Consider the following 11819-nt stretch of genomic DNA (forward strand, 5'->3'; position numbering starts at 1 on the left):
ATCAACATCCATCCATCACAATCTTCATCTATCCATTCTTAAAATCACTTACATAAATCTTCTAAATTTTTTATTTTTATTAAATTAAATTTCTAAATCTTAATTTTTTTTATCTTCTTTCCATCTATTTATCTTGATTTTGTTGTCTAATTCAAGGGTTTTTTTTTTCTCTTTGCATGCAGGATTGCGGATATTTAATTTAATATAATTGTTTTTTAGGGTTTTGGGGCAAACCCATTGGGTCAATTGGAATTTAAGGTTTTAGGGATTGTTTATGATAATTATTTAATTTTGGTATGGTTGGATATTGAATTTGGGCAATGGGTAGTTCTTGTGATGCTAATGGTCAAAGCATTGACCCAGCAGTCGGTGGGTTGGTTTGGGTTTGTCGAAGAAACGGCTCGTGGTGGCCTGCTCGGATATTGGGCCCCGATGAGGTACCGGAAGGTTGTTTGGTGTCGACTAAAAGAACGGGTACTCCGGTTAAGCTCTTAGGGAGAGAGGATGCCAGTGTGTAAGTTTTGGTTTTTGTTATTTCAGTTATATTGCTGCTAGCTAATTTAGGGGTGTTTTATATAATTAGTTTCTAGGGTTTGGTTAACCTAACTAATTAGGTTCAACTTTTTGGCATACATTGTTGACCGTTAAATATACGAGTTGCATAGATGTTTTTGAGTCGTATAGACCTACGCGAGTCAGATAGGCCTATACTAGATACGAGGCATATAGGCTATCTATGAAGAACTATACGAGGCATATAGGGCCTGTTATAGTTCTTTAGTGATGAACTTTATGCATCTCGTACTATACGATCTGTCAGGGTCTATACGGCTCGTATAGGCCTTGACGAGTTGGTGTTTGCAAGAAGGGGCTGGTGTCTGGTTATCACCTCCTTATATTATAATTTCATCTTGTTACTATTCAAACGGGTTAGAATTCAATAGTCAACTTAAAGGGAAATGAGCCAAATGGCCTGGCTGTATAAAAGTACCCTGAAACATATTCAAGGGTTTATGTTCTTCTAGTTTCGTTCATTACAAAAATTGGATCTTCTAACAATAATAGTTTTTTTAAACATGTTTAAAGTTTTAGTAATCTAAGTTCAAGCAAATGTTTGTATGCGTATATATAATGCAGGGACTGGTATAATCTTGAGAAGTCTAAACGTGTAAAAGCGTTTCGCTGTGGTGAATATGACGAATGCATTGAAAGAGCAAAATTTACTGCTAGTATTAACTGCGGTAAAACATCAAGATATGCGCGTAGGGAGGATGCAATTCGTCACGCGCTAGAGATTGAAAATTCTCAGTTATCAAAGAATAATAATCTCGAACACGTATCTGATAAGTCGAGTGGCCTGGATTTCATCTCAGTTTCCCCACAGGAACTATCACCTGCCGCCGCTTCACCAGATGATTCTTCAGAGGGTATGAGGCAGGAGACTCCAAATGAGTTAGAAGATGACGAAGCAGAAGGAAGTAAAAAACGCATGCGAGGATTAGAGGACCTTGGTGTTGGAGGGGCAATTTCGCCACTTAAGAAAAAGCAGACCCGAGTGGTGCACATTCATGATTTTTTAAAGAAGAAGAGCCGTCGTTGTCAGCTGACTAAAGTTATGAAGAGAACTGAGATGGTAACGATTCCCATTATGTGTGAAGGACTCGCGGATCTTAACGGGTCGGGCTTTCCTGATGCTGAAATGTGGGAAATGGAATATAATGAAGTAAAAGGAAGTTTTTCTGATAGTATGGGTGATGTCGCTAACATGCAGAAAGAAAATGAGAATTCTAGTGTTTCTGAGTTACTAAAAACTGATGATTCTTCCGAAAGGTTGTTTGATGTTCCTTTTATTAAAGAAGAAAAGCAAACTGCAGGTATTGTTATTTCTGTACATTTTTTTATCATAATTTAAATGGGTAAGATTAGCTTTTAATGCTTTTTGTTAAGTGATTTTGATTATCTGTTTATATAGGTGTCAAGTCATTAGTTTTGGATAAGAAGAACAATTTATTTGCCTAAAACTCACGAAAAAATTTTTTATCGCTTGGAGACACTTGAACAATTTGTTCAAGTCTTGAACCATTACTCGAACTTAAAATTTTTATAACTATTTTAACAAAGTCCAAGTTATTATGACCATTATACCTTTATTGTTAATATGATTGCTGGAGTTATAATTTATAAAAGTTTTTGTTAATAAAATTTTTATTATAGTTGATTGGAATAAATTATGTTTTAGTATTATATATTGAACAGTAAGTTAGGAAGTCTTATATACTCAGTTTATCATAAGCTGCTTAGATAATCAGAGTTTGCCATCCACACAATACATTATGGTATTGGTTGATTATTCTGACTTAAAGTTGCTATAATTAGCTTTTAATTTTTGGACAAAGTAATTTTGCTTACTTGATCATTTACTAATCATTATGTACATAAATTAGTTTCATTGCACTGATGCCAAATGTTTTACTCACCAGGTTCTTCTCCTGCATTGGAACCTGAAACGGGCCTGGTCGGTACCCAACCTCAGTCTGGACAGAGTACCCCCGTTGAAACCGTATCGGTGGTACCAGATGAATTCCAAGAATCCGGTTATATCTGTTCAGGTGCTGACATAAGCCATATAATCGATAGCAATGGTAGTTCAAAATGGCAGCATAAAGGCAAAAGAAAATCAAGAAATAAAAGCAAAACAAAACCCATCATGAGTTTTTTGACCCCAGATGACGAGCCGAGAGAAGCTGACGACACGGTTGAGGTAACAGCCCCACAAAAATTCATGTCTATTCATCAGCGTTGTTCTGCGGGCTACCTTTATGATATCAGTATCAAGGTTAAATCGGACAATTTTCCTCGGCATATCCCATACATATCTCTTGCGAGTAACCTTACAGGCCAACGAGTAACGGGCCATTCGGTTGAAGTCGAGGTAGTTAACGATGCTTTTTTTGATCTTTCGTTTAATAGTTCCGAATTACCTAGTAGTAGCTGCGAGTTAGGTGGGGTCAACGGGGATGTCAAGATGATTCCAGAAACTTCCAAAAAAGTCAGAAAAAACGGGCCTTTATCTAAAAAGAAAACCCGAAAGCTATCTTCATTAACGGGTTCCAAGAGAGCGAGTGAAAGCGGGATGCTTAAAAGGCCCGATGTATCTTGTGTTCCATTGAATGTTGTTTTTGGTAGAATAAATGCAGTATTGGGTTTTACTTCGGATGATGGGGGTCCCGCTCGATGAAATTATTTATACGGGTCGTGGATGGTGGGTGTGTAGGATTAGAACGTTGGGATTTTAAGTCATTTAAGTTATTTTGTTTGTGGACCGCCGGCCCCTGGTTATATAATACCGGTGTGGCCATGGTTCGGTGAAGGGTTGAGGTTTTTGTATAGGAACGGTGTAACCTAAGATGATGTATTCCTTCTCGGGTTTTAAATGTCTGTTAAACTATTATTGAGTTATTAAGTAAACTTTTGCTTATTTTAGTGCATCTATTGTTTTTGTTTTATGGGTTTGTTGATGTTAAAACTTAGTATGAAATGTTGGGTATGGCCTAACCAATTTGGCCTGAGCTCGGTCTCGGTGGCGGGTCAAAGAGTTTTTTTTCTCTGTGGCCGAGTCTAGAGATTTTCGTGAGTGAGCCGATAATAGGTAAGGCCAGAACGTGGCGGGTTAAAAAAACCGGCACTAATTCATGGTAAAAAGATATGCAAGAATGACAAGAAATGTTACTTGTTTTGATGGTAACCTGTTGTACTTTCTTTATCTTCAATAATGAAACGATCGAATTAGTAAAACAAAATCTTAAAGTTCATGTTTGTAAGTTGTAACGTCAATTTTAAATGTAGCATATAGCTTTAGACGAAGAGTTCATCAAACGAAAATTTTTGTTCATTTAAAAATTTTAATGAACATGTTTGTTTATGTTAGTTCATAAAAATCTAAACGAGTAGTTTACGAACGCAAACGAAGATAACTGAACGAACACAAATGAACATTAACCAAATTGGCGATTAGGGTTTTTATTTTTTAGAGTGTTGAAGCAGGAAGTAGATTGGGTTTGGGTTCTTATTTACTTAACATGGTTATTTGTTTTTAAAATCAATATAATTACATACTTCGGACACAAATGAACAAACATATATGAATGAGCATAAACAAATGTAAATGAGCAAACGAAACATAGTGTTCATTTTCGTTCATTTATTAACCAAACAAACATAAACAAACTTTATGTTAAATAGTTCTATGATATATTATATATAAGATAAAAAAGCAGAATGTCGGTGCTATATAGTCTCTCTGGAATATTACTCAGAAGTTTAAATGAAGCAATTGCCAAAAGTCAACAAACTTGATCCATTGCTCTGATGATTAGGTGTAGCCGTGTAGGATATCAAACATGTGGAATGCTCTTCTCCTCGGGGTTCGAATCACGTTGTTCACTTTTTGGCTATTCTTTTTTAACCATCTGCTTTGATGTTTTTAAACATTTAGTTGGATCCATGAACTCACTCATTTCCGAATATGAGTTTCCAAGGATGTGTACAAAGCATCTTAACGAAAGTTTCATGTCGAGCCGCTGCCGTATCGCTCAGGTTTTACCAATTCCCGGGTTTACCGAGCGAATAATTGTTCTTATAAATACTTTAATCTTTTATATCTTAATTTGACGAATTCATTTTTATTTGTTTAATTATGGTACCAAAATGAACGTAACCGATACCAGGTTGTTTTTATTCGTTGCTGATTTTTTCTGTTTAGTTTCGGTGTCATAACCAATACCGACGGTTTTTTCTTTATTATAACACGGTTTCAGAACCATCCCTACAAATTACCATTCCCATTATTCCGTTTCCTTAACAAACACGCTGAAACCGAAACCCCCAAATCACCACAAACCCTAGCTCACAAAAACCCAAACAATCAATCAATTGAGGCAGCATGGGTCAAGCCGAGAAGCTAATGAACCAGATCATGGAACTGAAGTTCACCGCCAAAAGCCTCCAACGCCAAGCCCGCAAATGCGAAAAAGACGAGAAATCAGAAAAACTCAAAGTTAAAAAAGCCATCGAGAAAGGCAACATGGACGGCGCACGCATCTACGCCGAGAACGCCATCCGCAAACGCAACGAGCAGATGAATTACCTCCGCCTATCCTCCCGCCTCGACGCCGTTGTCGCCCGCCTCGACACGCAGGCCAAAATGAACACCATCAGCAAGTCCATGGGCTCCATTGTCAAATCCCTCGAGTCCACCCTTGCCACGGGCAATTTGCAGAAGATGTCCGAGACCATGGACCAATTCGAGAGGCAGTTTGTCAACATGGAGGTGCAGGCTGAGTTTATGGAGAGTTCGATGGCCGGGAGCACGTCGTTGAGTACTCCCGAAGGCGAGGTTAATAGTTTGATGCAGCAGGTGGCTGATGATTATGGCTTGGAGGTTTCTGTTGGGCTGCCGCAGCCGGCTGCGCACGCTGTGCCGATTACGAGTGCGGAGAAGGTGGACGAGGATGATCTGTCGAGGAGACTTGCGGAACTTAAAGCGCGCGGGTAAATGGAACTGGAACTGTTTTTATAAGTGGTGTCTGTTTTTTTATTATGTTATCTGCGAAACTGGAATAAATGTGTATATTTTACTGGTTCAAACTTTAAATCTATTGTAATGTGTTTCATTTACGCGGGTGCTTGCTATGTTTAAGGTCAAGGATGTGTTTATAAACTATGACTATGCCTATATATGTGATATTACTGTTTGGATTTATATGTTATGGTTTTATAATTTATACCTAGTTAAGCTTTTTATGTGCTCTGGGCTTGATCATGTTTAACACCTTGGCTGTGAATTGCGATCAGATCATATCGCTACGGTTGATTTGTGTTTGACAAAATTAGACCGATGATTGCAATGGGTCTAAGTTTTTCGAGATTGTAAGTCTGATTGAACAAATTTAGCTATTGATTGGGGAGCAGGTTGAGTTTTTGAACAAAGATGATGAGATATTTTAGTGTTAATATAATCTATAATTAGTTTTTAGTACTTATTTTTTCAATAACGAGTGCATCACATACACAATAGACACATTGGATTTTGGGATCAAAACGCGTCCCACGTGCTTTTTAAATCCATGGTTAACACCAAATTGACTTGATTACTATTATGTCTGCAAATGTTGGAATAAGTCTTTTAACTGTAAAAACTGTTCCTGTGCATTGCTACATTTGGCCTGGCATTGAGCAAAGATTATTATTCTGTTTATTTTTCTGATCATTTTTATTGTTGCTTCTATGTCTTGTTGTTGTTGCTGCATAGTGCATACTATGTGGTCTCTGCTAATATGTGATTCTTGTAAAGATATCTAAAGTAGAAGATTGGTTGCTGGTTTTCATATGTCAAAAATTTTACAGTGTATACCCATTTAAGTTTGTTATGTGCTGGATCATGTTCACACGTAATTGACTTGAAAACTTTCATGTCTGCAAGTGCTTGATCAAATCTTAAACCATAAAAACTGTTCCTGTGCATTGCGACATTTTTTTTCTACCATTGGACATGTGTTATACTGTTATGATCGGGTTTTGTTCTAAAAATCTTTAGTTATTGCTTCCATGTTCTGTTGTTGCATTCTATATGGTCTCTGATAAAACCTGATTCTTGTAAAGATATCTTAAGTATGAAGGTTGGTTGTCAGGATTTTGTATATGATTTCATATAGCAGATAATAGTCGGTTATGGTTCATGATACTGGAAATTTTAAGATGTTTTACTGTTTTAATAAAGTCAAATCTGACATAGACGCTCTCATAATACATGGCAGTTAAATCCAATAACTGATTATTAAAAAGAAGTTAAGTTTGTCTGCAAAATGTAGCTTGTGTAGTTTTAGCATCTTTGTAGTTCGTATATGTCTGAAAATGATTATTGCACTTGTGATTCTTTGAGATTTGCTTTGTGAATTTATGTTGGTGGCTATTTAGAAAGAGGTGATTGTGAGTGTATTTGAAATTTTCTGTATTGAGAATTAAGATGATGTTATACTCTGCTTAAAAACTCTGCTTCCTTGTAACCGAGAATGGTCATGCATGCACTGGATCTCTTCCTCATACTCCGTTAGTGATTTGTCTAGTATACTTAGTTTTTGCTCAATCACCTTCCTCATGATTCACCTTTGGCTTTATCTCCCCTTTTACAGGAAACCAATTTCCGTCACCTTCAGTAGCTAGATATACATCTTTCATTCGTTAGTTTGATGGGAACTCTTGAATCGACATATGAAAAGCACATATTTTCAGTTTGTTTTATGCTTAAAAATATCTACGAAGCTATCTAGTCAACTTTTTTTTTCATTGTTTTGTAAACTACAGACCTTGTCATTCTAGATCAAGATGACAAAAACAGTCCATCAGACCCAGAACAAGATTTGCATTCATTTGTATGAATGCGTGCAATCTTCGGAACAAAAGTGTAAACATGCATGATGGCTTCACTGGAGCCCATGTGAGAGTTGTATACCCACAACCTTGTCCTTACATACCATGTCACAACCCAATGTGCCTATCTAGCCACTTGAATTGTGACATGGCAATGTAAGCGTACAGACAAGTTTTGCATGAGCTATAAGGATAAAAGTATAATCTTCGCATGCTTTTTTGTTTTTGTTCCAAAGGTTGCACGCATCCTTATGGATTTTACAAATCATATAGAAAATGGGGGTTGATAGCTTTATCTTCTTACTTTTTCTAGAAAAATAACTGAAAGGCATGTGTTTTTCGGAAGCTAGTTAAAAACATCACCAAACTTTGTGGTGAAATTTTTGTAAATCTGACAGGTAATGGCGATAGAACTGGGTTTTTAGTAAAAGAGGAATAAGGCCAAGCTGAACTAGACCCAAGGATCACTACCGCCCTGTTCTTGAGTTTTTTTAAAGGAGGGAAAGGAAGATAGTTAAAAAGTGGGTGTTTTTAAGTTTTTTTAGGATGGAAAGGAAAGGAGTAAGAGGAATTAGGAATGATTAAATTAATATATTTTTCCAATAAGTTATTCTTTCAAAAATGGGATGATTACTAAGGATAACTATTTTTTAACATAGTTATCATTTCCTTTCCTCTAATTTCCTTTCAACTCAAGAACATACATAATTAAAAAAAAATTCCTTTCTTTCTCTTCCCTTTCTTATCCTTTGCTCTCCTTTCCTTTTCTTTCCTTGGTTAAAAAACTCAAGAACAAGCCCGTACATGTGTTTCTGAGTATACTCTTTTGAAAATTAAATCTGGTTGTTAAATCACCAATTCACATCCATTTTGTGAAATCATAAAACTGAATAAATTTTTCTTTAAAAAGATTGTTACTTTGGATTCTAATATGCGCGAGAATATGATGACATAATTTTTTGTATATGATTTCTGAAAGACATTAATACACATATTAGAGTTTGTGTGAGCTTTGGTGAAATGAAAAGCCTTTCGAGCTCTTTATTGGTCATAATTTTGTGTTGTTAAAAGACTAATCCGAAAGAGAACATGTAATCTTGTATCTAGATTGACCGGTCAAGAAAGAAAGGGGTGTTCATTTCATAATAATTAATATGTTTAGAACCGCTATACCATATTTATATATTTATTTGAAAGTGATACAAAAACGATTACGTAGTACAATATTTCTCTCTCCTACATAAGATACTTATGGGATATTTACGGTCTGATTTGGCTGGTTTTGGCGTAGTTTTTTAGCCGAACTAGCAACAACGGTTTTTGGAGCAACTAACCCAAACCCATTTAATCAGCTCAAATCATAACAAATAGTTGGTATATGAGGTTTTCCGATTATGCCAATTTCTTATATTTTTAGCACGAATCATAACAAATATTCGAAAGTTTAGTAAAATGCTAGGATCAACCTAGGGGTGCTCCGAGTTTGCCTTTTGGGTTTATGGTTTCTTGGGTCGGGTTCTTCTGGTTTCAAAGTTGTAAATTTAGAACCGAAACCCAACCCAAATCTGTCACAGTTTTTCTGGTTAGGGTTGTATGAGTTTGTGTTTTTCAAGTTGGGTTACTTGAGTTTCGGGTGTCTAACAAAACAAAATGTAAATAATAAAGTAAATAAAAGTCACAACGTGAAAACTAAAGCAACGCACACTTTTTTATTCCTTATGTAAATAACCAAATAATGAATAAACATAACCCGATAAAATAAACATTATGTTTTTAAACAATAAATAGTCGATCAACTATAATAGATGGAATAAGAACAAGTAGAATGCATAGAGTGTTCCCTGTACGTGTACATACCTAATAATAATAATATTATGTTTTTAAACAAATACTTTATTCGGGTTTTTCATGTTGACCCAAAACCTAGACATCAAACCCAAGAACCAACCCGGATTACTTAGGTTCCGGTTTGGTTGGCATTTTCTCGGGTTCGGGTTTTTCGGGTCAAGTTAGTTTTGGTTCGGGCTCGGGTTTTCTCGTGTCGGGTTTCAAGTAAAAGTGGCAACTCTAATTCAACCTCCATGGATCCTATCTCTTTCGAAACTATTGTACAAGCATGTTTTATTCATGCTAATTTTATATATGATGTTTATTATGTCATTATTAATGAAACATTTTATCATCTTTTGTTAGAATTTGTTATTTCATTAAAAAATATAATTAAAACTTATAAAATCACTAGGTACGTGTTTTTTGTGATTACGAAGGAGCCGTGTAACAATCCACCACGTATTCGTATGAATATTCGATTAGAAAATATAAATTGTACTTATAAAACCATATAACTTGATAAAATATAGTTTTATTAGTTTAAACTTAATCATTTAATTTTATAGCTTAATTGTATTTCTTTTAAGCGTCACGTGTGTCACACGAGCTCTAAAGCTAGTTATAATTATAAATACTTATACATATTATAATCGCTAGATTCTTATACACGATAAAATCTCTCTTTTCTATATTCTCTAAACATGTTGGCCGGTTTACTTGTTCTTGTGTACACTCACAAGCTGGACGAATGATTTATTGAGTTTACAAATAAGCATTGTGTTTTAAAACAAACTAAACAAATTGTCTGAAAAGAACCATAATCCACATTTGTCGTCAAACATTTTATGCCTAGTTTTCCACTAGGTGTCTATAGCGGCTCAAATATCCTTGTCACAAAGCAACACTTTTATCAATTCAAAAGTATGTCAACTAGCTTGGCACTTTAACAAAACCTTCTCATGCACGCATTATTTAATTTACTGAGAGAGCAATTGTATGCTTAACATAACCACAACGTGTACATATTTGATGTTAGATTTGCCTAGAGATGTTACAATCGCCTCCTATAGACTCATTGTACCGACGATGTTATCCCCAACACTTTAAGCAGCACATGAGTGAGTTTGATACCATTTATAACATCCAAGATCTTGTATCATCAATATTATCCGTTTTGCTCACATGGAGCACACAATAAAAATAAAAATATATTTCATATTTAATCGTTGTTTATATAATTATTAAAGGGGTTGCTTATAGAAAACATGACTGACACACTAGTACACTACTATTGTTCCATTAAGTTTTTGTGACATGCAAAAAATGGTCATACGAGTTGGTATGATATTGCTGAAAATGGAGATATGGGTTGTTTGAGGTGGTGTTCATCAAATCATACGACCCATCAATATTGTAAAAGTAGGTTTCCAAGGCCGAGTACTTCCCGAGTACTCGCTACAAGGTATGTTGCCGAGGCGAGTTTCTTTAATTCCGCCTAGTTACTAAGAATTGATTAAAGGTGGTCAACATTAGTCAGAATCGCATCTAATCGGTAAACTTGGGCCGATTTTGGCTTAAAAAAATAAAACATAACTCGTATTTCTTTAATATTAAAAAATAAATATCATTTTTTTACTTAATGACTAACAATTTTTAGAATAATTTATTATTTGAAAATGTATTTCTCTTATTTATATTGATCTTTACCTATTTTGTTATAAATATTAGTAAATTTATGATATACGACATATATATATATATATAATATCCAAAAACTAATTTTCTTTATATTTACCATGTCCGAGTACTCCGAGTACACCCAACTCCTCAGTCGGCCGTCTAGGGTCCGCCTAGCGACTTTTGCAACCGTGCGACCCATGATTATATGTTAGATTGATACAAAAATAACTGATATGACCCTGACAAAGTTATATGACCAATGTAATTGCTAGGGAAAGAATATCGAGATTAGTCTCCTATTTCCCGTTTTTTTATATGACATGTATGATGTGACAGGATGGAAAAACGCTACATGGCTTATGTATAAAATTAATTAATGGTGGTGTTTAATTAGCATGACCTTTGTTGAATCTTTTATGACGACTATCTATCCTTGATGTAAACACAAAACATTGCCCTCAAGGAGTCCAAAATCATTTTTTCTTCCAACATAAATTGTTGTTACTTTTGGGCGGAGGTAGTCCACCATGAAACCAGCCAGCCAACTCAACCTTACACTTGGCACGTGCGTTTTCCTAAAAGCACGTGCTGACAATCCGCTTATTAATTTGCCATTTACACACTCTATCTTCATGCCTACCCATTTTGCGAACCAATTTTATCATCGAATTGACACCCCAACATGAAAAAAATGAATCTTTCGAAGTGGGTTTCGATGATATTGATCGTTTCTGTTGTTAAACCTCAATTCACAAACGGGGTTTCCGATATTTCGCAGCAGCTTCTTGAATTAGCGAAGAAAGAATAAGTGTTTGAGTGGATGGTGGGGATCAAGAGGAAGATACACCAGAATCAGGTTTCCAAGAATACGAGACAAGTAA

At 35.5% G+C, this 11819-nt stretch overlaps 1 protein-coding gene and 1 pseudogene across 1 annotated transcript; both read left to right on the plus strand.

Annotated features, from left to right (window-relative positions):
* The first annotated feature begins 201 nt into the window (after positions 1 to 201).
* LOC143615914 (uncharacterized protein At1g51745-like) lies at positions 202 to 3458 on the plus strand. Its single transcript, XM_077088907.1, has 3 exons — positions 202 to 514; positions 1138 to 1874; positions 2481 to 3458. The coding sequence occupies exons 1-3, from the start codon at positions 321 to 323 to the stop codon at positions 3236 to 3238; spliced, it is 1689 nt and encodes a 562-aa protein (XP_076945022.1). The 5' UTR covers positions 202 to 320; the 3' UTR covers positions 3239 to 3458.
* A 1391-nt stretch (positions 3459 to 4849) lies between these two features.
* LOC143615912 (ESCRT-related protein CHMP1B pseudogene) lies at positions 4850 to 5761 on the plus strand (annotated as a pseudogene).
* The last annotated feature ends 6058 nt before the right edge of the window (positions 5762 to 11819 follow it).

Source organism: Bidens hawaiensis, unplaced genomic scaffold, assembly GCF_021521415.1.
Source record: "Bidens hawaiensis isolate Kalapana, Puna unplaced genomic scaffold, B.hawaiensis_p1.1 tig00044820_1, whole genome shotgun sequence".
Classification (NCBI taxonomy): Eukaryota; Viridiplantae; Streptophyta; class Magnoliopsida; order Asterales; family Asteraceae; genus Bidens; species Bidens hawaiensis.

Bases quoted from the DNA above. Each gene is read 5' to 3' on its own strand.
- LOC143615914 (XM_077088907.1), top strand. From the start codon at position 321: ATGGGTAGTTCTTGTGATGCTAATGGTCAAAGCATTGACCCAGCAGTC. The intron at 515-1,137 runs GTAAGTTTTGGT...TATATAATGCAG, and splicing joins GGGAGAGAGGATGCCAGTGT to GGACTGGTATAATCTTGAGA. The intron at 1,875-2,480 runs GTATTGTTATTT...TTTACTCACCAG, and splicing joins AGAAGAAAAGCAAACTGCAG to GTTCTTCTCCTGCATTGGAA.